This window comes from Chelonia mydas, chromosome 7 (genome assembly GCF_015237465.2).
Source record: "Chelonia mydas isolate rCheMyd1 chromosome 7, rCheMyd1.pri.v2, whole genome shotgun sequence".
Lineage (NCBI taxonomy): Eukaryota > Metazoa > Chordata > Testudines > Cheloniidae > Chelonia > Chelonia mydas.
The window spans coordinates 18,878,828-18,905,592 of NC_057853.1; the positions used below are offsets into that span (position 1 = coordinate 18,878,828).

General features: G+C 39.7%; 1 protein-coding gene across 5 annotated transcripts in view; it reads right to left on the minus strand.

Annotated features, from left to right (window-relative positions):
• The window catches only part of TMCC1 (transmembrane and coiled-coil domain family 1), a 198,636-nt gene that overhangs the window by 137,316 nt on the left and 34,555 nt on the right, over positions 1–26,765 (minus strand). For 4 of the 5 annotated variants that reach the window (XM_037903431.2, XM_037903433.2, XM_037903434.2 and 1 more), the window contains one exon: positions 25,004–25,061. In XM_037903431.2, coding sequence (XP_037759359.1) covers positions 25,004–25,009 — 6 coding nt within the window. In that variant the 5' untranslated portion in view covers positions 25,010–25,061. Of the gene's footprint in view, positions 1–21,164; positions 21,870–25,003; positions 25,062–26,765 lie in introns of those variants that run through there. The other variant, XM_037903430.1, reaches the window with a different exon arrangement.

A 26,765-nucleotide genomic window follows, 5' to 3' on the forward strand; every position in this document is an offset into this window, starting at 1 on the left:
CAGGCCGGGTTCTTTATATAATGGTTGCAACAATTAAAAAACTTTTGTGCCTCAGAAGTACTGAAATATGACTGTGATGAGTGCTACAGAAGTAACTATATGTATAAGAAACAATAGCGCACAATCAGATGGGTAGGCACACTTTACCAAGAACTACATGGAAGATCAAATTTCATGGTAAATCAGAAATGTGTGTGTTAATGAGTTAGCTACAATATACCAGTACTGACACTGGAAACAATGGGAAACGGAAGTACAGTATCTGTTGCCACCACAGTTCATACCAATATGGAGAACATAATCTCACTTAAATGAAATTAAGATTTCAGGTAGTTTGAGTAGGTAAGTACAATCTAGTTCTTGGTCAAATTTCTGGACTTGAATGGTTTTGGATGGTCTTTTGTTCTTTGAAGTGGAAGTAACACTGCCCATAACGCCAGACATCCAAGAAAGTTGTCTTGTTACCAGCGATTACGTGTGTCTGCAATTCACTTTCTTGTGCCTCTGAAATACCTCAGCTAAGGATGTACGGCTGGGTTTTAATACTGCCTATAGAAAATTGAGTTTTCAACTTCATAATTGAGCAACGATGCGACATTTGTGGAGGAAGTGATAACCATAAATAGCATACGCTCTGAGCTAAAAATCATAGTACTATATTACAGAGAAGTCTGAGTTAGAAACAGCCTATTAGGTCATCCAATCCACTTCCTCACCAACAGAGAATTGTTACCTACAGTACATTTTTAGTGCCTTGTCCATTTCAATTCTCACTGTCAGTAAACACCCCCACTCTGACTATTCAGTCTGGATTTTCTTTGTCTGAATTTTATCCTGTTATTTCTAGTGATGCTCCCTTGATCATCCTGACCTTTTCTTTTCAGTCTGTGGCGTTATTATTTATTGTATTAAATACTTGCAGATAATTATACAAACAAACAGTGTAGTACAAATCCCTATAAAGCACTGGGTAACTAGAATAAAGCATTGGGTAATTCTATTTTTGGAGGTAGAGAAGGGAAGGGGTGAGGGAATTTATGTAAAAGCCAACATACCAAACATGAGGAAAAGATGCACCACACACTAATTTGCCCCATTGAAAGCCCCTAAATTCCACTGCTATGGTTTCAACCTACAGCATTATAGACCTGAATCTTTCAGAGTAACAGCCGTGTTAGTCTGTATTCGCAAAAAGAAAAGGAGGACTTGTGGCACCTTAGAGACTAACCAATTTATTTGAGCATGAGCTTTCGTGAGCTACAGCTCACTTCTATTTATCTTCCCATAAAACTAAATTGGTTAATCTTAAAAGCAGTAACTTTACTGAACTTATCTTTAGCCTCTCTCACAAAGCAACAACTAGCTGTAATCTGAAAAGCACTTGGAATATTGAGATAAGGTTAGTTATTCAGTAAGGACATGGTCTTCAGATGACCACCAAAGCACAAAAACTGGTCCAAGAAAAGAGCCAGTTAATGGTTTGTTAAATCAGCCAACTTCTTATGGAAAGCTAATCTGCTTCACTCACTCATTCTCAAGCACCAACATAATGCTGAGATGTTTGAGTTACAAGCTATGCGTATTAGCTCTGAACCAAAAAAAAAAAACCCTAAACACAAAACTCCACATAAAACCCCAAAAAAACCAAAAGGAATTTCAAATATCTACAGACCTCTGTCAATCTTAGATTTCAAAAAAACCTCAATCTTATGAAAGCTAAGCTTTAGGCCTATTCTGACATGTCCCAGTAATTAGAGACATAAGGTGAGTGAGGTAATATCTTATTCAATCAACTTCTGTTGGTGAGAAAGACAAGCTTTCGAGCTAGAGACCTGAAGAAGAGTTCTGTGTGGCTTGAAAGCTCGTCTCTTTTACCAACAGAAGTTGGTCCAACAGAAGATATTACCTCACCTGCCTTGTCTCTCTAATACCCTGGGACCGACGAGGCTACAAATACGCTGCATACATGTCCCAGTCAGGATATTTTGACAACAGGGCTTTTGTTTCTTAATGATAAAGACTAAGGGAAGACAGATGACAATGATACAAATTGTTTCTGAACAGTACATTAACATTTTCTGAGAAGTGTGAATTACTCTTTAAATGTAGAAATAAGGGAGGCTTAGGGGTACAGGGAATCAATCCCTCTCTCCTTACATTGTATGGCTTTGATCACCAGGTGTTTTTAAACCTCCAAGATGTCATTACTGCAGCTCAGTAAAGTAATTCTAGACGTGATACATTGTGCTCAGGATTTAATGGAGTTTAATTTAATTGATTTACTCTGCCTGGCCCTTTTATTGTTCAATAAAATAAGATTTGCTTCTCCTATCACGGAGCTCAAAACTGACTCTCCAGTACTTTGGAATGGAATTAAGCACTAACAAATTCAAATTTTAATGAAGCATTTTTCTTCCTTATCATAAACCCACAAACCTCTCTGTATAATTTACATGTAGCTGTTGCCAACTAAACTCATGCTGAAAAACAGAAGTGTGATTTCACTGCCCCTTGGGGTCCAATTCTTATGGAAGTAATACATTAATACACATGTACAATGGGTTATAGAATTGCTTGTATTATCAGTCCTGCTGTTGTAAACAGATTTCTACAACCAATTGCATTCTAGCTTCAACTTAGATAAGGTCCTATTGCTTACTCAGCAAGCCTGGGGTAATGGGATAAGTTAGTTTCTGCAAATTTCTGCCTGATCACAGTTTCTTGGTGTTAGAGGCTATACAGAGCATTAAATACTCTTCACATTACCCAATTACTTCAATTTTATTTTTAGAACCACTTATCTACATCTCTGTGGGGTTAATCTTTGCACACAGTTTTAAAGAGTTGCTCATGTTTCATGGATATACTCAGAAAACCATTCTACTTCTCTCATTTTCTGTATTACTTCTCTCTGTTTATTAAGGCAGACATGCATGCAGTCAAATATTACCCACTTGAAGCCATAAGACTTACTGAAAGTTTTGTTTCTGTGAAAACTGAGGATAATGTAGGAGGAGGCTGGGTCAGTAGGCTTTAGATATGAAACATCCAGTTTAGATTAAGGGGCTTTCATCTTTTAAAAAAAGGTAAAACTGAGACTGAGAACTTGTGGTCTTTGAAGAACTCTGATTTCTCTATGAGAAATCCCAATGTGCTGTCCAAATTGTAACTCAAATAATCAGTCTACTGACATGTCCCATGGAATTTCAAGGTATTCAAATTCCTCTTCTAAACTGCTGTGTAGCATATATGATGTTAAACAGCTGCTGCATTCCACTACAGAGGTGGCTGAAGTGTTCCATATATGCCCTACCTACTACTTCACATCAGTGTGTGGCTTAGTTAACATTTGTAAAATATATTTTGAAAACCTCATATAAAGAAATTACAACGGAATCTTTATTAATTCATGTGGATGCCCCTAATGTTTATTCAAAACCAGCATTGTTTCTAACTGGTTTCCAGGGTTTGATGAGGCATGTCTAGATGTTTGTCTCTTTCCCTACAAAGGGCAGTAAGAGACCTTCCTTATCTCATCTCCTACTCCATAACTAAAGAGGGCCAGTGTCACTGGATGTCTTCATTTAATGCTGCCAGGGTTGGATCCTATTAAAAAGAAGCCTGCTAAGATCAGCAGCTAAGTCAGAAAATGCATCATATAAGCTATTTAAGTATTTAGTGATTCCTAGTTCACTGTGCTGTAAAGTCAAATTGTGCAGTACAACTGTCACTGTGCAGGAAGGAACAGTCTGATGCAGCGGTAGGGGCAAGGAGAATCTGAGGAGGTATTTTGCAGTACAGTAACATTTGCTATAATTACCTGCCTATGTTTCTATTATGGAATCCTATTTTTGGGTGATTTATAATGACTAAGAATTTACTGTAAGCTCAAAATGTGGCAGGGAGAAAAAAAGAGTTCAAGGAGTTGATGTTTTTTGTTTCTAATGACATACTTTGGGATGCTTGTAAATCAAACTGCCTCTTCCTCCCTCTACCCTCTCCACCCAAGAGGACAGTTAAGGCCAAAATACCAGCCCAGATTTTCAGCCTAAACCCTTAAATCCAGTTCTGTAGATTTATGTTAGACTCATGGTATGAAATGTAATTGCTTGTAGTTGATATTACAGATACATAAGAACTAGACTGAAATCCTTGGGGTTTGTCTACTCAGGGAAATTTACCACAATAATTGTAACAGTTATACTGCTAGTTATACTGTATAACTCCCCAGAATAAGAAGTGTCCACACCAGGAGTTACACCAGTATACTTGGGCTGGTAAATTTCCCCACATAGACAAACCCTTAAAGAGTTGTATACACATGGGAATTATTCAGATACAACTACTACTTAATAATTATATGTGGACACTCTTATTTCAGCATAATTATTCAGGAATAGCTATTGCACTTTAAATTCACAACCTACCTTAACACAAAACTGTCAAGTGTAGACAAGCCCTTAGATACATTAGACAGTCTCATTCAAGAATGCACCTCACATTGGTCAAAGATTTCTCCAGGCCTCTATGGGTATATCTATGCTGCAATTAAAAACCTGTGGTCGAACCAGGCCAGCTGACTCAGGCTCTTGGGGCTGTGGAATTATGGTGTAAAGGTTCAGGCTTGGGCTGGAGCCAGGGCTCTAGGACCCTATGAAGTGGGAGGGTCCCAGAGCTCAGACCACAGCCTAAGCCTGAACATCTACACCACAGTTAAACAGCCCCTTAGCCCAAGACCCTTGAGCCAGAGTCAGCTGGCATGGGCCAACCAGAGGAATCTAAATACAGTGTAGACAAACCACAAAGCGTCACCATCCACTACTTCTCAGCTGGAAAGATGGTAGTTCCAGCTTGGAAACTTCAGCGATTGGTATATATGAGGGGAACGGAAGGAAGGGAGAAGATCAGAGTCTTCAGTGTTTCGAAAGGAAAGACCACTGCCAACAAGTAGGGGAAGGTTTAAAAAGGATCTTTAAGTCTCCCATAGGATTTACATTTCTATACTGCAGAACTCGATCCCCCAACTGGAGAAAAGTTCAATTAAAAAAGCAGTTATGACAATAACTGCCACATTCTTGAAGGATGGACAGATCTTATTTCTACAGATGGATAACAAATCTGTGGATTTTTGTATCTTTGGGGTCTTATGCAATGAAAAGATACCATGTACCAAAGTAATTATTTTTAGCAATACTGAGAGTCATCAACTGTCTGGGATTGGATGAAATCTACTTATTGCTAGAGACAGTGAAAATAAAAGCAGGGTCTTGCAAACACAAATATTCTAATAGGCATTACTCTCTCCTCATATAAACAGTATTTCAGATAATTAGCAGTTAAACAAAATTGCAGAGTTTTATAGCTCCCACTCTTATGTTTTACAAAGGTTACTGTATTCAGGCAGGGAACAGCAGAGCCTGGTACAGCCATGGTCTTTCACTGCAATTCAGAAACTAAGAGATTAATTTCTGAGCTTGTAAAACAACCTTCCGTCTGCTCTTGACTTATCAAATCTGCAATTAAGCCATTTGCTGCAATTTGACTGTTTATCTTATCTTGATGTCAGACTCTCACAACCATCAACATCCAATCATGGCTTTTTAATTGTTCAGAACCACCACCACTCACTTTAATTGTTCAGAAAAAAACACTCATGGTCTAGTATGGTAGTCAGATTTTTGCTAAGATATGCACAATTGTTTATTTAGGTTTTCTGGATGCATATATCCATAAATCCAGGCACTTACACCTCTAGCCTGAGGTAGAAGTTACCTGCTACTGTCCTGAAATTCTCCCTATCCATCCATCAAAGGCTTCCATACTGCACTGTTTGTCAGGATATAAACAAAACTACTTGTTTCTTCCCCTCCCAATACATTGCCTAAGTCTTCAAATGAACACAAGCCTTCTTTCCATTAAGGTATTGTATTTATACTCTACAGCAAAAGTTTGATGCAAGGACCTTGAGCATGCTCATTATCTCAAGATTCAGGTTAAGCCTGAAAAACAGTAGTTTGGTATTAAGACATTTAATAGTGCCACACTAACTTTTCCAAATATCAGTTTAGCAATACTAAATACAAATTTTACTCACAATCTTTAGGAGGCAGTGTTCCCAGGAAGTCAAAGGGGGGTTAGGTCAAAGGGAGAGCTAAATCGTCTATAAAGTTACATACTAATCATTTTAGAAATCAGCTTGTTTAAAGTTGTAGGCAAACAAATTATGCTATTCACCTCCATCTCAAAATTACATTGAAAGACTGCACAATCAGATTTTTTTTTTTTAAAAGCCATTATTCTAGAAGCATACATGAGAGCATTTCTGGAAAGACTACATAAACACAGACTCTAAATAAACTTGATACATAAATGACAGGTTTCAGAGTAACAGCCGTGTTAGTCTGTATTCGCAAAAAGAAAAGGAGTACTTGTGGCATCTTAGAGACTAACCAATTTATTTGAGCATAAGCTTTCGTGAGCTACAGCTCACTTCATCAGATGCATACTGTGGAAAGTACAGAAGATCCTTTCTATACACACAAACCATGAAAAAATGGGTGTTTACCACTACAAAAGGTTTTCTTTCCCCCCACACCCCACTTTCCTGCTGGTAATAGCTTATCTAAAGTGATCACTCTCCTTACAATGTGTATGATAATCAAGTTGGGCCATTTCCAGCACAAATCCAGGTTTTCTCCCCCCCCCATTTTTTCCATGGTGTGTGTGTGTATAAAAAGATCTTCTGTACTTTCCACAGTATGCATCCGATGAAGTGAGCTGTAGCTCATGAAAGCTTATGCTCAAATAAATTGGTTAGTCTCTAAGGTGCCACAAATGCTCCTTTTCTTGATACATAAATGAAATTCAGTCTGAAGTTAGTAACCAAAAATCCAAACCTATTTCAAGCATTCACATAAATGACCATTAAAACTTTTAAGACACAGTCCCCAAATACAGAACATTCCAACAGGAAGCAAGAGCAATGAATGGTACCTTGGAAAGCTGCCATATCAGGGTCTCTCTACAGGAAAGTACATTGAACTACAGTTGCAGTGACAGGCTTTGATGTCCTACTGTCTACAGAATTTGTATTAGTTACCCATGGCAACTCTTCCGGCAAAAGCAAAAATCTTCAAAATGTTCACTAATCTTAACCCAGAATCTCATCTCATTAACATTTCAATTTGAGAAGAACGAGCAAAGCTTTTGCCAACATTGTAAAGTTAAGAATTAGTTTTAACCCCACTCTTCCTTAACCAGAAAGGCAACCAAGTGACAGTTTTGAAATAGCTGTATCAGAGTTAGAGTGTATTCAAAAACTCCAAAGAATTCAGTAGCTGTAGGTCATGCAGCGGAATGTGCTAGGGTGAATTCACATCAATCTAACTTCTTGGCAATATCAGAAGATGTCAGCCAAGGGCTTCCATCAAGTGGTCTGCCAAGACTGAGGCGGACAATGGTGTCCACAGCAGTGTTTACTTCCTGAATGAATGAATTCACACCAGTAACACCTTTTCATAAGACTGAGGCTTGGTGACAGAAGATGAAAAGATGACAATTTTGTGGAAGAATCTTATTTAGAAAGAAACAGCTGTTGCACTTTTGCAGTCATCTTTTCTTTTGTGAAGACAGAATGTTTCTTCCATAGGCCTAGTGTCCATCTGTTTAATGTTTCAGCTCAATAAATGAAAACCAAAGAGGAAGAATCTACTACCAGAAGTTCATAAGCATCCTCTCCTCTATTTTCTGATGGAGCCATCCAATGTTAGTATTTGCTGTAAGAAGTCTCATCATTCCAGAGACAGTAGTTACCTCTGTTTTTCTGGTCCCTCCTTTGAATTAACCAAAAAATAGTTTGAAAACATTTAAAAAAAAGAGTAAACTTTGACCAAAGTCAGTAATCCTTACTCTGCTCACCTCACCTCTGGTTCCTTTGTGAGCCAAGTGCTTGTCCATTGATCACTAAATCTCAGGAGCCTGGCCAGTCTCAAGAATATTTTGTATTCAGCTACACTGTATTAATACTACTTTTTCCCCCACTCACTACCAGCTAGGCAGAGATAACAAGCCTCACATTGGGAGGAGGAAAAACAGACATTAAGCATCCCACTCCAATATCCGCAGGAAAGGCCTATTTGGCAAATGTTAACAGCACCTAGGGCAAGTCTCCTTGATGGGGAGTGGAGGGGGGCAGGGAGAGTATATTTGCTACATAAAAGTGCCTGGAGCTGGCACCTTGCACTCCCATTTCATTTAATGGAAACTGAGGATGGGGATCATCTCAGGAGCTGCTCAGCTCCTTGTAGGATCTGGTCCCAAGGGTAAAACTCTCCTTTTGGAGCTCTACGGTGGATTTTAATTTCCAGTACATTATTCTCCTAACGGAAGACCTGTGCTTGTACGGAGAGAGCAGAATATCAGTCAAGATCCACTGTGTATGAGAAGAGAATTTTGCCTTAAGTTAACAAGCACCATACAGGTGAAGGATGTGCAATGGTTCAGGCATTATCACAGCCCTCATGGCCCTAAGAGAATTCAGAGTGGATACTTCTGGTCATGGAGCCCACAGAAACTTTCTACAAATTGTGAACTTGGATACCATAGTTTTGGGATGGGGCAACTTCAGTGCATCCATCACTCAATGGCTAACTCATTATCCCTAATAGGAGCTGTGCATATACACCGATATAAGAATCCCATGTATGTCATGCCAATCATTCGTAAGACACCACCATTCTGATTTCTCAGCTCAGTAGGATGATGATGAGGACAGTTTTATGCAAAAATATTTAAATTCACACTGCTTAAAATATAAAAGCGACTGAAGTGTCTAACATAAGACTTTATTACATTATCTTTCATGCTACGACACTCACATTTGTCAGTTTTTTCATGGAGCCTGACAACATGCAGCAGGAATATTACAAATGCAAAATTATGTAAAGGAGATGTTAGAACAAATCCAATTTGTGGTTTTGTGATGACATATTACCCTTCTATTTCAATTGCAAACAGAGAGCAGAAAAATGGAACAATACAGCAGAGACTATAAAAAAAATAGTTCAGATAGTGAAGATTATTAAGAACGTACAAGGCCTTATACTGCAAAGTACTCAATGTCCTCAATTCCCAATGGGAGTTCAGGGTTCTCCATACCACACAGAATTGGACCCATCTAGTGCTTTGCATCTTCAAAGTGTTGAGCCGACATTAACTAGCCATTGTAACACCCATCCATTCTTAAAAACACATGTGAAGCAGATGACAAACAATTCTCTAAAGAAAATCTTGAAGGGAACTTAGGACTTATTTCTCAGCATGTCTGACCACCTGTCCTTGTAATATAATCTGAACAGCTCCACTGGCCCAAATTAAAAAATTATAGTGCTGTGCAGATACAGAGAAGCATCCTTGGTATGCCTTAGTTGGTACAGTAAAAAGAATCTTCTGCATTGTACCAAAAATATCAAGATAATTTTGTTGCCTTCAATAATACTCTATCTTTTATATAGCATTTGATTTAATAAGTACTGACACTGTGTTAGGCATTCTATAGATTGTGGAGGAAATACGGGTACTTGCCCCCAAAAGCTCACATAATAGACAAAGCATCCAGAGACCAGAAAATTGATTTACAACACCCGTAAGTGTTCTCTAATATATGAAGCAATACTTTGCAGTGATTAGCCCTAATTAGCTTCCTGGAATTGTGTTTTATACAGGGGGCTGGAAGAGGAGAGAACTGAGCCTTGCACATAAAGAAAGGAAATTAGGTCCAGGAATAAGGGACAACACGGAAGAAGACACAAAGTAAACACTGGGGAGAGGATATTGGCAGAGAAGTTTGATGTGCTTAAAACTCTCACCTAACTGCGAGGGATGGCGAGGAGGCCCAACAGACTAGATACCAGCAGGCAAAAACAAAAAAATACATAATTACAAAGGACAGGCACTCTCTCAATATAGTAAGAGAGCATGGGTAGCTGGTGGAGCTCCCTTTGGGGAGGCTAGCCCCCGGCTTGGCCCCTTCCGCCTCCGCCTCCACCCCACAGCTGGAGCCCGGAGACCCCTGATCCCCTATGGCCAGAACTCCAAGCGCCCCCCCGCCCTTGGCTGGAGGAGCCCCAGGCCACCCGAAGCCCTGATCCCCCGCCCCACCTGCCCAGAGAAGCCCCGGGACAGTTGCAGCTGCGCCTCCCCTAACTAGACCCCAAGCCGACCCAGGGAAAAGCCTCTTGTCCCAAACAAGCTTTTGATATGCCCCATGCAGGTTCCGGGGTGGCTGAGGAGGTATTGTGCGCTATTCAGCTTCCTGGGTTCAGCAGTAATCTCTCTGGAGTACAGGGTGATGAACCTGAGAATCTGAATAGCACATACTGCCGCCTCAGCCACCCTGGAACCTGCATGGGGCATAATAAAGCAAAAACTTCCCCTGCCAAACCCCACAACCTACCATTCCTGCTGCCCATGCAAGAGAGCACTATTGTAGCTGACTGTGAAAATGACTCTTTAAAGTCTCCTTCAAATGCATACTTCCATGTTGGACTTTTTGAATAGCCCTGAGGTCTGGCTGTTCAAATTCAGCAGAGAGCCAGTCCACCTTGCCCCTCCATCCTGGTGGCAGCTTTCCCCACTTTGCCTCAAATATATTATGCAGTACACAACAAGCAGCTATAACTATTGGAATTATTTTTTCCTCACTGAGATCTAACAGTGAGGATATGCCAATGACCCATCAATCCACTAAAAGAACATTCCATAGTCATTCTGCACCTACTGAGTCAGTAGTTCAATCTTTCTTTGGCACTGTCCAGATGGCCAGTGTATGGCTCATGAGCCAGGGAGCTAGGGGTAGGCTGGGACCCCCAGAATCACTATGGGCATCTCCATATCACCAGTGGCAGTCTGCCACATGGGAAAGAAGTGTCCCTGCATGCAGTTTTCTGAAAACTTCTGTGTTCATAAAGATGCAAGCATCATCCACCTTTCCCTGTCCAATCCACACTGATATCAATTAAGTGTCCCCACTGATCCACTAACACTGGCATAACCATAGAAAAGTATCCCTCTCTGTTGATGTACTCAGCAGCAAGGAAGGCTGGTGCCCAAATAGGGATATGCATCCATTTACTGCCCCACTGTAGTTCAGAAATCCCATAGTTGCAAATCCATCCACTATTTCTTGCACACTGCCAGGAATGAGAGATGATTAATGGCACTACACAATTGTCTGACAAGAGTCCCAGTGTGGATTTTCCAACCTCAAAATTATTTCCCACTGACTGATAACAATCTGACATTGCAAGCTTCCACATCTTGATCAACACTCACTTCTCCACTGCCAAAACAGCTCCCATTATGCTGTTCATGCACTGCAATTAGGTTTTTTGCATCCAGAAGTGCTATAGACACCACTCTTCATCCCAAACCTGGATTACTATGTGACCCACCGATCAGTGCTTGTCTCAGGCCCTGAAGTGGTGCTCCACTGTCTGCAGCTGCTCTGTGAATATCACCAGCAACCTGGAACCACCCTCCCCCCCACACCTCCCCTCCAACAAACTCTCCTCAAAGACATCCTCATCTTCCTCATTGTGATCCCAGTTGTTGCAGTACTTCTTGGAGATCTACCTCCTGTATTTACAATGCTCATAAGAACAATGCTGAGCTCAGTGGACTCCACGCTTTTGTCAAAGAATGAAAAGCACTGTGAGAGTTTGTTGGATGTTTTAAAAAGGCACAAAAAATAGGGGACGTGGAAGGCGTTCTGGTCTAGAGAACATTGCATGCTGGGAACTTGACCCTTACCTCCCAGAAATCCCTGGACTAATCATTACTATCCCACAAAACATTGCAAAAGTATACCAAAAGGCAATGTGACAGATGGCAGCGCATGGCACACAGGGATACCCTCCCATGTTGCACATCACTCTACAGATACACACACACACACACTCCTAGCAAGTATGTGCATTGCTGATGCAAGCAGCCAAGTATGCACACGCCCAAGTGATATACAAATTTAGGCAGCTATATGCCCATGTAACTTGTGTTTGTAGTGTAGACATGGCTTAAGTATAGCAAAATGTTTACAACTCACAGCTCAGAATTAGGACTTTGTGGCAATATTTAACTGAACATTAGTACTTCTGTAAATAAAGGGCTGAATTGCCACTTATTTCAACATGTTAAAGTGTTATTACAGAATCTCTGGAAAAAAAACAGGAAGCACCACTCCTCTTCCAAAATGAAAAAGGGAATGATCTGAAAACTGGAAGAAAATATCTAAGATGTGGAATCCAGAGAGGGTATGTCCGTTGGCAGAGTAAGTGATTTTTTTCAAACCAAGCACACGAAGGATCTGGGCAAGAAAAAACCCAAACTGAACACTTCCACCCCCAAAAAACCCTAAGCAGTATTGTACAACTCTGATACAAACAAGTCTTCCACATATCTGATGGAAACAGAAGAGCTACATGTCAGACATTCTACTGTAAGCAACAAATAAATAAGTGTTGTCCCGTGACCACTGTAAGTGGGTGAGAGCTCAACTGAGGAGAAAAGATGGAAAACCAGGAAAAAAAATGTTTTGACTGAAATTCCTGTTTATTATGTAATTGCATCAGTATTAAATCACAGGCCCCATATGGCAGCTTCACTTGCTATTTGCATGCAATTATCCCTTGAAGAAAGTAGTACATAGCAGTGACAATGTAAGTTACAGTCTTTCCTCAGACACTGCCATTCAACTGCCATCAGTATCAGGAAAATGAAACACTATTAGTGTTATTTCTAGGATTAATAATACTTTTTAAAATTATTTAAGAGCTTAGGCCACAAAGGGCTAACATGGTCAGTTAAACAAAACCACAGAAACTTGCCGAGTACTTTTTACTTGAAACTCTCAATCTGAAATTTGCTACTGATTTCTTTTTAAAATAAAGCTTTTAAATAAAGATAGCCCAATAGCTTCACCTTTTGTGTTCCAGAACTCCTAGTAGCTTTTATTTGGATTGCAATTATTTTAAAAGATTCAAAGTACACTCGATTGACATAGGCTGGAATAGGACCCAGGAGTCTCAACTCTGAGCCCCCGATCTGATTAACCACTGCCTTCCACTTGTTATAAAAGAACCACTTATGTCTCCTTAAGTTTCCTATGCACTTCACACAAAGTAAACCATGATTCCAGATGCAATGCTTTTACAGTCTCAACTGAGACTAGACAGAGGGTTACAAAAACTAAAGGTTAAAAATATGAATTGCACATAAAAATCAGACATGCAGAATTTAAAGACAGGCTTTACAAATTTATTGGGTTCACTATTTTTAGCTTTATTTCAATTCTATCTTACTTTTTCTCCATTAAATACACTTCACCCCTTCCCTGTGCTATCATTTGAAATTACATTGTACTAATTCTGCAGTATAAATTGTAGCAAGAAGTGAGTGCGCCAAATTTTGGCAATACAAATCATGCATGACTCTTGCAGAAAAATCCCTCTAAATGGCCACAGCGGAGCAGACTGAATGCTGAATTAATTTTTCAAAAGAGCAAAACACCACATTTTGAAATGCTGATTTGACTAATGGGCTGAATGATGGTATTGTGGTTGTACTGAATCATAAAGCAATGAACTCTGCTAGTACACATGTATCAATGACTTGAAATGTAAATGTAGGGTTTTTTTTTAAATGCACTACACATTTATACTGTAACATTAGCCAAATATTGCAGCTTTAAGTAATTTTTAACATTTCAGACTGCATGCTTAGTCTATGGAACAGATTACAATAAAATTCTTGTTTCAGGCAGAACCGATACGCCTACATCATTTCTGCAAACACAGCCCTTTATGCAAATCCCAGGCAAGTTGCTCACTTGTTAGTTCTGTAGCAAATTTTTTTGCTTTTCATTTAGAAATTCCAACCAATAGGGCAACATTTCTGCTTTACTTCCAATGGAACAGAAGCTATTTACCCCCCCCCCCCCAACATGCAGATTAGTTTTAAGGGCAGGTCATATGTCTAGTAAGACCTCTGAGTAAAATTATTCATATTTCATAGCATTACTGGAATAGACCTTTTAGAGCCCTGTGGGATACAGAGATCACCTTCAACCCTGCCTTTGAGAGACATTTTAAACTCAGGATTAAGGTAGCATGAAGCACCTGCATACCTCTTCCAACCTCCACTGCCTGACAGTCTGTAACACAGCATTGGTCTCTGCTCTAGGGAAGCAAGTGGGGCTTCTCACCTGTAACATGTAAAATTTGTCTAGAGAAGAGAAGGAGCTGCTCCTCCTAGAGCTCTTTCCCTACCTATTTTATTCCTGTGGACTAGTTTACTGTTCATTAAAAGAGCCGCGTGCAGTGCCAGAAACTGCACAGGCAGGTACCATGGCATCTTCTGCCAATGAATCACAGTCCTGACCCACAGCAACTTTAATTCAAGGTCCCATTCTCAACAGTCATAGAAAATTAGGTCAAATGGTGGATTTGTTTTATGATGTGGATAATCATCCACCAATAAATCAAATGGGATCAGTAAATTCATTCTTATTTGTGACCCTAATAGTATTTGAAAACAAGTTTAGAGAAAGATTAAATGACGGGGAGGGACAAAGGGAGTTGCCCATCATCTAAATACTAATGACTTCCCTCTCTTGGTTTTTACACTGTGTCCCCACCACAGTGGTATTTAAGTATTTATAATACTGTAGGTGCTCTACACAAAGGTGACTTTACTTTCTGCCTCTCTCCCCTGTACAGAGGAGGATTGATTAGAGCATTCCATTCCTTTTATTCTTCTGCCCAGGTCTTCTCTCCGCATAGTAAGAGTAGACAGAAGCATATGCATGCCTCACTGATGTTCTGCAGCTACTGGAAGACTTCAACATGTGACATGCCAGGCCCTCATGATAGGCACTGGGGACTGTCACTGAAAATCAAACACTCTGTAGGGCAGGGTGTCTGCTTTTCTAAAGAGAATGGTCACTAAACACACACAGCATTCAAAAAAAATCAAAAACTAATGACATTGCCAGTTATTGCCATTTTAGAATTACCTCTTTGTTCAGGTTATGGTAAATTGACGAGAGTAACTAGAACTGAAGTTCTTATTAATGACCTGTCTTTCACTAAAAGACATCACTGTAGATTTGAAGCAGCCTTTGAAACCACAGGGTTTGTTGCCTTCTGCAGAGTTTTGTTAGTGTAGAAGTAATTTTTGGCAGGGAAAGCGAAGGAACATGCTCTTGTAGTGGGATAAGACTTCAGTTCAAAAACTGTTTATATTTTGCATGAGGACTCTGATGGACATTTATATAAAATGAAAATTACCACATATCCTGTTGTCATGGTTACAGGGCAAACTGCACCTTAGACCCCTTTTAATCTCTCAAGCGCACCTCGGAGGTGACAGAACTGGCTTCCTGCACCTCACTCTGGGTGCAACCATGCTATGCAATGACTCTCAGACAACCTCTGGGCTGCAGCCCCCATTTCCCAACCATGTTAGTGCAACTGGGCCAGCTCTGTTTTGGCACCTCTCGTCATTATGGGTAGCTATGACCAGCAAGGTGGTTAATGGAACTCCAACACAGCTTATTCAAACAAAGTATTATTTATTTACTCACCCAATAGTACAAAGCATGCAGATCAAGGGTAAAAAAAATAAACGTCTACATGCATATTTCCCTTCATATAACCATTAATCTTTCCTGTGTTTCACCTAGACTACTTACGTCCACTGCAGGAACTGTGTGCAATAGAAACCTCTCAGAGATAGCTCTATACAGTGGGATCTGTTTGACTCAGGTCACAGCAAAAAAGCTTTCCAACAAGTGGGGGAAAGATATAAAAGAGGGAGAGTGACAACATGAGGGGTCCTCACTCTCTCTACGACACCATACCTGAGGAACAAAGACTGAACTGTGAGAAGTGATGGTCCCAGGCTAAGATCTTTAGCCTGTGTAAGAAAACCTGAGAAAGCCAAGGCAACTTGTGCCTTAAGAATCTGCCATCCTGTTTATCACTCAGGGTGAGAATCTGTTAATTTGTATACTACCTATGTAGTGTGTTAAACTCAGTCTGCAGTTTGTTTATTTACTAAGGTAAACTGCTTTGTTCTGTTTGTTATCCCTTTAACCACTTAACATTCACCTTTTGTAGTTGTTAATTTCTTGTTAATAATAAAACCCAGTTTATGTAATTTCTAACTGGGGGGCAAGACATCATGCACATCTCTCTTCACGTTGAGAAAGAGGGTGGATTTTTATTAGCTTGAGCTGTGCAGATTTTTCTATACAGTGCAAGACTATTATTTTCGGTTTATCTCCCAAAAGTGGTATGCACATAAGTGCTGGGGGAGGCCTCTCACACAGAGCTGACTTCAGTCTGTGACTGCAGTGGGGTGTGGCCCTGTGTGTGTGTGTGCTGCAAGAGGCCGGAGAGTCTAATTCAGCAAAGCAGGGAGAGGGAACCCTGGCTGGTTGAGCAAGAGAGGCTCAGTGAAATTCCAGTACATCAGGTGGCACCCCAGAAGGGGGCAGTCCAACCCTTCACAAATACACTGTCCTAAAATGAGAAACTCAAGGCACACCAACTTGAATATTTTTTTAAACTAACTAATGTAAAAACAAATGCAGATTCTGATACATCACCTTTTATGAAGTTGTTTTTTTAAAGGTCTTTTTTTAAAAAACAAAAAAAGTGCGTTTTTTCTGCTCCCCAGATCATTTTAACTGCCCTTCCAGAAGATGAGAAGCTGACTATACAAGCAAAACAGTGAAACTGACTAAATGTAAAAGGCTGGCAAATGCACAAAGTGAACTGAAAAAAAAATAAGAATTTTTTCCCTACTAACTTCTCAGCTGTAGTCCTCTTACACATTACTTATAATTTTACTGGGTACAACATGTGACTTTCAACCTGCTATGCCTTTAACACAGAATGGAGTCTGTGAGCCACATTCTGCCACCCTTATTCACAGAGTAGCATCCTGCTCCACAAATATTCCCAATAAAGGAAGGGTGGCAAAACACAGACCTGTAACATAAGTCCAGAAGAACACTGCAGTAGTCTTAACTTGCTAAACCTCTTGAGTACAATCGGTATTGCCCAAAAGTAGTTTTTTTCAGTGGGGTTTGCTGCAATAGTTCACTTGTCACCAAGCAGTTCCATGGTTTTCTTCATAATGTACAGTAGCAGTGACAAATTTTTGCTACCCCTGGGGAACTGCAAAATCTACACTTCTCATGGTTCATACTGCACAGTAACAATGTCATTGTCTGTTCTGTCTCTCTCTGCTACAAGCAGCCCATGCCTACCAAAATACCCAGCACAACATCTGACTTGATTCTTATATTGATTCCTCACTCTAAACTAGTGCATGGAATGCCTGTATTTCATGATAATGCTAATCTTCTAACGGAGCAATCTGCAGAGACAGAGATTAACATTCCAGCATAATCATAGTGACTTCAAAAAGGAGAGTGAATGTTAGGTAGATGACAACCCAGCAGCAAAAATCTCATCAAAATGAGAGTTTCAGTCAGCAGGCTCAGTTAGTTGACAGTGTTAGTGGAAGTCAAGCAAATCACTATTTCAGACTGGGAAAAAAGAACCCACAGTAAACCAGGTGGTTTTGGAAAGGGGCTCCCAGACTAGGGAGAAAACCATGACAAAACTAACATTTAAAATATGCTAAAATACGCAATATCTTACTAGTCAAAAAGTATTTTGGATGATTAGCTTTTCAGGGCAAGGACAGTCTCTTACTATACATCTGTACAGCACCCAGAACAGTGCGGTACTGATACTGATTGGAACCTTTGGGTGACACCAGAATACAAATACATAGGATACAGACCATGAACACTGCGTACTGATTCTAGCAGTAGTAGCAAAAAAAGTTAGCAGCTTACAGCACAGTTAGGGATCAAACAAATCATACATAGAATCAATATCCAGTGATCCTGGTCTGTATCCTATTATGTATTAGGTACAAACACCGAGCAAGGAAAGTTTCAGCCCAAATGCCCTACCTATAATAGAAGCACATATGTCGTCTAAACAATTGTCTTAAAGTGTGAAAAACAGCACTTTCATGTTCTTATAACATGGTTGGTCTAAATCTTACCATACATTTTGAAACAATTTTACCTTTAGGCTGAAAGTTAAACTCCGACAATCTGGCATTATGAAAAAATATGCCAAATATGCCATGCTTCTGGAAGAAATTAAAATGTTCCAACTGTCTGTGGCAAATGTTTTGGGAGGTGGTATTTTCCCAAACGGATCCTATTTGCTGGTGAGCTAAGTCTGCTTATTTAAAAAAAAAACAACAAAAAAACCACACACAATTCTTGTAGGCACCACTCAAATCCAACAATTGCCCCTCCTTCCTGCCCTTCCCCCCAAAATAGTGGTTAGGAAGATCAGCCAAATGGAATGGGAAGAGGAACCCCATTCTCCTTAGGTCAGGAAGAATACTAATTGGAGGGAGGTAGGAGGGGTGGAAGACAGAGGGGCAAGAGAAGGGCCACCTCTTCTGGTGTAAGAACCATCTTATGTGGCAGGCACTATTCAATATGTGGTGCCTTTAAGTAGGAAGAGCAGCCACAAATGTTGCCTTTCAATTGTCAAAGGTAATATGTACCAAGGCGGTCCAGGTACACATACTGTACCTTGTCAAGCTACAAGCATTTCAATGCTTTTACAATACAATATGGTATACAATACCACAAAAACAAAATAACAAGTTTTATCATTTCCAGTGAAAACATCTATCACATTCATTTCTCAGCAAGTATGCTCTAAGGCACAAGCAATGTCTCCTACAGATAAATAAAAGTTTAAAAACATGGTTATTTAAGTTCAGCCCCAGCGATAGGCTGTCAGTCATCTTAATCTTTAACAAACTACAAACAGCGTTACTATAGTTTTTGGCTTTGGGTAATTAGGTCCGTATGAGCTCTCATGTCTATTACCTCCCACTAAAGTCACACAAAATATGAGCCATGAGCCTTCTCTCAACAAAAAAGGAGCCACCACGTAAACTAATTTAAAACCAGTGAAAGGTGCTATCTTTGGTAGAGTTCAAGTATGAAGTCAGTACTCTTTAAGGATGTGCATTCTACATTACTATTTATTGCTATTCGATTAAACTCTGTCATGAAATTAAAGCCACAAACAGATACCGCTCCAGGAACTGAAGCGGTCTGCCTATCTTAGGTGGAATCTTTATTCTATTGATATGTCTGCCTTAGAATAAAATTGTAATTAATGCTAATACTTTAATTACTGCCTATATATGAACAAAACATCATGCACTAATTTTTGGCTAAATACCAGGGAAAGCGTAGACAGCGAGACATATCAGACTGTGGAATAGTCCACGGAAAGTAGCTGCACTTTTGTCATTTGGAACATTTAAAAGTAAACTAATAAGTCAACAATTCAAAACCTGTGATGTCTGGTAGCAATTGACAACTGCCACCACAGAAGAGTCAGATGTAAGCAGTGACCACTGCCCAAAATGTCACACACACAACTGGTACCAATTACTACCATTCTTGGAAGTCTCAAGGGAGAACCCATGGACTACCTTCCCACTTCTGAGGTGGCCCCTCCAAAACAAGGTTTAGTCTCATCAATGGAGCAGTGTGAGGAAACTTTCAACCAATACTGCTGTATCCATTCTGTAATTTAAGAATCTCAGTCTCCACTACTATTAATTTTTGAGAGGTTTTGTATTTACTAAAATGGCTTCAAGCTCTTAAAGAAATCCAATTCTCCATCTGGTTAATTATAGTAGTTTATACTAAATCAAATTAGACTTGGAAATCAGTTTTGTGTACTTGAAAATACTGTCCTAATTAGAGTATTTGTTTCATCTTTGACAAAGCATGATGAAACATGTAGTAATGAAGTGGCAGGTATTCCTTATATCTTTAACAATAAACTCTAATTCCAAGATCTTGTCCCTAATGCATGGATTTATTAGGGTCCTAATCCCTCAAAAGCTATACTTTATAAAAATTATAAAATTTTATCAACATTGTACAGACATGAAATCCAATAGTGCATCAGCTCTGCATCTGATTTGTTCTGAGCTAGATTCTTATAAGTTACTTTAATAAAGAACATGAAAACCAGAATATATTTAACAGAACAGCATGTTCTTTCATTATCACATTTATTCTCCTGTGAATAAGAAGTATGCCCTCTTACAACACTTATCTGGACATATGAAGGCTTTTTATAAATAGCACCACATATATTCCGGGCAATAGCCTTGGTTAAATCAGAAGGCTAATTTTTCAAATGGAGGAAGTTTAACAGGCAGAGATGAATCTTTGTTTTCCTCAGTCAGCACTTTTAAATGTACCAAGTAAATCGATGTAGAATAGAAGAAAAAAGTGCAAGACAGACTTTTCTCAACCTTACCCCCATCAATCCACTAACTGAAATAGCTTTGCGACCACATGTTGGAACAGATACCACTAGACAGAGACTACATCACTTGTGAACACTTTCTCACATAGATTAGGTAAACTAAGACACTATTAATATAATTCAGCTTCCTGGCTGCTCTAACCATGGATCAATCAGTTTACATGGCAGCGTGAAAACATCTTAAATATAGTCCCACACTGAGTTCACTAAAAACCCAGGTTTTGGGATAGGCTCTCAACATCCAGAGTCTACTTGGATGGATCCATAGTTCCATTCACACAAACTAAACTGTCAATTTTTCTGTAATATAAAGAAGGCCAAAGAGTTACCCAACTTATTTAATAAAGATTTGCTGTAGCAGTCTAGAATGACAGATGCTAACAAGAGGTAGAACTAGAACAGCTGTGGCTGTCACCACCATTACTACTTTGATTATGGAACACAACATGACCAATATAATGCACTAAGTGTAGCTCTCCAGTTCTGGAGAACAAATGCACATAAAATAAGTCACACATCATTTGAGAAAAAAAGACGTAATGTTGGAATCTTTTCAAGCTCCTTGCTCCACTGGTGAAGATGTTATTTTACATAGTAGCTCTAGTCTATGGCAAGAGAAAAACTTGCTTTAAAAGAGAATTCAAACGGTTTAACAAAACCTACAAGTAGACTGATAATAAATAAAGATCGGTCTGGGTAACTTACCCGCTCCGCTGCTGTGGCCTCCTCACCAGCTACACAAACAGAAGTCATCTCCAGCACAGACAGGTTAATAGGAGTATCAGTGGTGGAGGAAGACCTGGGCCGGCCTGAATGCATATCTTGGGAAGATTTCCTGTTGATCTGTGGGCTTCCCTTTGGGGCATCCGACTTGCCTCGCCTGCTATGGAGGCTTGTCCCTCTCTTCATCTTAGGTGGCACTCTGATCTGCTGAAGCACTCGATTCAGAGCTGTGGGGTGGGTGGAGACACCATCAATTTCAGTACAGGTGCTTTGGCTTTCCAAATCCATTTCGGGCTCCATATCGGCCTGAGTTTGTTGCACATCATGTGGAGACACTGAAGACCTCCTGCGCTGGTGCTGGAAAAGTTGCTTCAAGCCTTGGCCAATCACATTAATGTTCTCCAAAGCATTATGAGTAATTTTGGACAACTTTTGCTCAGATTCATGTTGCTTTTTGGTATCTTGATCTTGGGATTTGCCTCCAGGATCAGGGTCGTCATAGATCTGTTCACTGCCAGAAGGCTCCATTAGATGACACCCAACACGTTTATTTGACAATTCATAAACACAGATGTCCCCTGTCTTTATGTATTTTTTTTTAAATGCCAAGATTGTCAGCCAATTAGGTGTGCAATTGCTTCAAGAGCGACTACACATGCAGCTGTGCCACGGAGGTCTCATGCTTATCTAATGTTAAACAAAAGAGCCAATATTACACATCCATGCAGAAACTAGCAGGTTAAAAAAATCAATACAGAAAACATGCTGTTAAAGTCTCTCTCTTTTGTTCAAGCATCCTTCAGCCATTATATTAGAAACATGTATGCTGTGTGCAGAACAGAGAGGCTATGAAAGGACTGCTCATTCTTTATCAATGAGAAAATGTCCAGGACAGGAGGTGGAGCTGGGGAAAGTGAGAAAAAAGTTAAAAATGCTTCTCATGAAAAACAGGGAATGCATGCAATAGAGCCCAGAACAGTACCTGATAGAACTTGAGTCACTGGGATTCAGTATTCATAGTTACATAAGTTATGTCATAATAGATTAATCGCCACTGCAAGATTAACTGTCTTATCAATGATCTGATCTTCAAATGTAGTAGCTGTTCTATCTAACACCTATCATATTTTAGATATACTGGAAAACAGGGTAATGAGTCCACAGCTCATTACCAACCACAGCTGTTTATTTCCAAACAAATAACCATGGAATGGCTCATTACTACTAGTATCCATCAAGGCTACAGGTAACTGGATGCTAAAGCTTGCCTTCAAGTGGGGACAGGGAAGCTACTTAGGCGTAACTGGTATAATTTGGTCTATAAAAGTATTTGAGCAAACAAAAAATGCCTTTCTAAAAGCAGATTACTAAGTGACTAGACAGACAGAGGCAGCAGCACAGACATTTCTAGCTCAGCCATTTGAGAAGAGAAAGTGTTCAGCTTCTCCCAGCAAGTCTCAACCCCACCTCCCCCCTTGCTTCAGATGGGAGTTACCCACACAACTCTGACTGCAGTTGAGTGCTAAGATGGTAACACACTGCAGGAGGAATGCAGCAAGGGGATGAGGAAGGGAGCACAGAGGATCTTTTAATATTAAAAGCAGAATATTTAATGGGGGCTGGAGTGAGTGTGGGAAGGTTCACATTATTGCCATAGTTAATGAGATCACATGCACAGAAATTGGAGGTTGTTTTCTTGTGGGAGAAGATTTTGATTGTGCTTCTATAAATATATACACCAAATCACAGAAGTCCGCTCTCAATCTTGGCAGGAGAAAGCATGAAAAAACCATGATCTTATTAAAATGCAACATATGTTTAGGATTTATTAGAACATTCATTTTAAACTTAACATAGCTGGATTGAGAAGGGATTATGATCCAAGATCTCCCTCAGTTTTGTGCACCTTAGACATAACACAATGGGTTAAACTGACATTCCAAGGAAAATTATAGCAGGCAGCACAGCAAGACCAACCAAATGAGCTGCATCAAACTCCTCCTCTTGGATGCCTTAGCAGATGGAGGCAAAATAAAGTACAATATTTAACAGGAAACAAATACTTTCTTGTGTTGTACTTTTCACCTGAAGATTTCAAAGCATATTGAAAGCATTAAGCCTCAAAAACTTTGGGGGTAAGTGTATAACCGCATTTTAGACTGAATGGCAGACTGAGGCACAGAAAGGTTAATGACTTGACCACATTCATACAGTAATTCAGTGGCAGAGCTAGTAAAATCTAGGAGCTCCAACTCCCAGTGGCTTAGTTTGAACTGCTTAACAAAACCCTTCTCAAGTGACTTGTGTCTTTATGACTAAGGCTACGATTATGTCACAGAGGTCGCAGAAGTCACAGAATCCATGACTTCCAGTGACCTCCGTGACATTGGGGGCCCCCCACGGCTGACCAGCCGCCGTGTAGTATGAAAAACTGCTATCTGAATTTGCTACATAGGGTGTACTGAGCATGCTCACACGAACTCAGCATGCTCAGTAACCCCTGCTGAAGCCAGCAGCGGGCGACCCCTGCAGGAGCCCAGCCACCGCAAGGGGACCCTCCTGCAGCTGGCCCAGTCCAAATCTACATCTCTATTCAGGCTGAATTTTGGAAGAAAAGGCAAAACTAGAAAACATTTTCCATTTCATTCAACATGCAAAATGGTTCAGTGAACAAATCTCAGTGGTTAACAAGAGAGCCCCCAAAACTGTGTGGCATACTAAACGTATAACTTGACATATGACCCATACCTCCATATTTACTTTAAGAATTCCCAAAATATTCATTATTCAGGCAGTCCTTGTTGAACAAAGATGGCCAACTTATTCGCTAAATAATATCTGTATCATCTTCTGCCATGGCACATTTAATAGCTTACTGCTGGTAGCTTTGTTGATCAGTTAAAACACCAGTAACTAGAGGTACATGAATTATTTGGTGAAAATCACTTACCTGACCAACGTAGCCCTTTTTCTGTTTACAAACTAACCACAAATAGATGATTTTAACCTTTTTATATTTGAAAATAGTTTAACATAGTTTGATGAATAAAGCTTGTTTGCACACAGTCTGTTTGCAAACTGGTCACTAAGTATTCTCTATGTGCATTTATGACTGGATTACTAAAATGCCTTGACTTGTTCTTGGTTCCTTAGTGGCAAACATAAGGAAGTCCCTTTTTCTGTTTGAAAGTTACCTGCCTAACTTTGTATTTTTGTTTAATGAACCTACTGTTGGGCAAAAAGTCCTTTTCAAAATGGTTAAGACATGCATTTGTTCTTACAACTATTTACTTGTGGCTAGCCTTCACTTTCCCGGAACAAATAAAAACTTGCTCTCCCAAACACACACAAATGAAAGACCTTGAATACCAGCATGGTTAATGACTGCATTTTATCTGACTGAACATTCACAAGTGTTGTTTGGTGTGATCACCCCATTTCTAGCCATAACACTTTAGATAACATCTATTTTGTAGATCTTGTCTTAAGTACCTCAAATTTTTCACTTAACAACCTTCACATTGTCCTTTTGGGAGGAAATTAAATACAAACCCTTTCAGTATCTCTCTCAAAAGTCTGCAAATCTGGTTAATTAGAGAAGAAAGATGGCAACACATCAAATTAATTTTGTAATAAATCCATATATGCTGTCAAAGACTTGACTGAGCATTTTACAACACCTTCCTTATTACATCTCAAAATGCATTCAAATATTCCTTCAATTGGACAGTTATTTCATAATAGTTTTGCGAAGTAAAGCTGCTCAAATTGAGCAGTTGGCAAAAATAGCTCAGAAGTGTAAAAAAACATTTAATACTTGCCTCCATCACTTGTCCTTATGCATGGCTGACTGGTAGGAGCCCCTCCATTGAACAGAAGCTGCAAAAGAAATTGGACATGACGTCTAGCTCTTAGAAGAAATAAATGTATATATGTGGAAAGAATGATATAAAATGAGCATGTTCTAAAACTAAATTTAAAAGACAGATTAAGTGCACCAGGAATAGGCTGAGCTTTCTAAAACTGTTTCAAAGTAGCCCGAGAGATAATTAGAACTGAAGTTTAAACTCAGTCTTACAAGATTAATTGTGAAGTTCATGTGAAGGACTATTCTCTATTTCTCAGAATTTATGGTCTTTGGTATGTGTACACAGCATAGCTGGATTTCAAGCTAGAGTCTGCAAGAACAGACTGGTCTGCAGCCATTTTTCTTTCCCTTCTATTTATTTTTAAAATGTTCTGGATACAAATCAACCAGCTTTGCTCAGTGTTTATTTTGGGCTCCCCTGCCATTTGAAATAAGACCACTTTTCAGCTCATTTATCTATTAAGCTTCTGTGCCTGTCACTTTGGCTGAACTGATATTTTGTTAAGTCCAATGACAGTGCTTTGCCATGAATCACAACAGATATCTTCAAGTCCACTACAGCAACTGTGTTGCCCTCCCCCCACACCTTTTGCAGTGATGGAAGCACATAAACGGACAAAAAACAAAAGCAGCAGCGCTTTACCGTGGGGAGCAGAGTAGCTCCCAGCGCTGGTGCACGGTCTACACTGCCACTTTACAGCGCTGAAACTTGCAGCACTTGGGGGGTGGGGGGGGGATTGTTTTTCCACACCTTGAGTGAGAAAGTTGCAGCACTGTAAAGTGGCAGTGTAGACAAAGCCTAAACTATGAAGCTTGAGCCCTCTTTACAAAGACTTGCTAATGGAGCCTTGAATGACAGCTCTAAAATGGAATGGGTGCAAGAGATTTTAAAAGATTTTGGGTCCAGACTTAGTGGAACTTGCTACATCTCAAGCAGCCAATACTGCCTTGTTTTCCTTTCAGAAAGAAAGGATAGTATATTTTCAAACATCTGAACAATTCAAAAAGTACATTGATAATCTGTTTACCATTTTCAGGTGAAAGAGAATGACAAGCCTAATGTGAGGATGTATGTTTGCTACCAAAACAGCATTGAAAAGAGGACTGGGTGGCTCAGAGAACTGGTAGTGCTTTTCTGAGCAGATTTTCAAGAGAGCTCAGATTCTATCTAGACCCCTACATGAAGCATCCAGGTTTTCAAAAGTGATCAGCAGACAGCAAGTCCTTTGAGAACAAGGGTGCTAGTATCCCTATGACATGGAGAATGGATAATTCAGTCTCTATGGCCCATTCAATCCTTGGCCTCTTTTCCAAGACTACCAAAGGGGAAATTTTTTGTATATGGTTACTTGTCCATTAAGAACCTGACAAAAAAAAATAAAAATAAAATAAACTAATCTAACCAACCATCACTCGACAATTCATGTAGGTCACCAAAGAGCTTTAGGATCATTAAAAATATGTAGTAGCTACCCATCTGGGCTACATTTTAACTAGTGACCTAGAGATGAACAAGAGTGGCTGGATGCACTTTGAAAATCTGGCCACTTTACTTTGGGGTCTAAATCAAACCGGAGGTCTTTTGAAAATCTGTCCCTTCATTCCTAGGTCTCTAGTTCAAATCAAACCGTGATCAGTAATTACCAAAGGCTGTTACTAATCCTAAAACTCTTTGGAGATGTATGTGAATTGAATGTGGTGCCCTCAGTCAGACT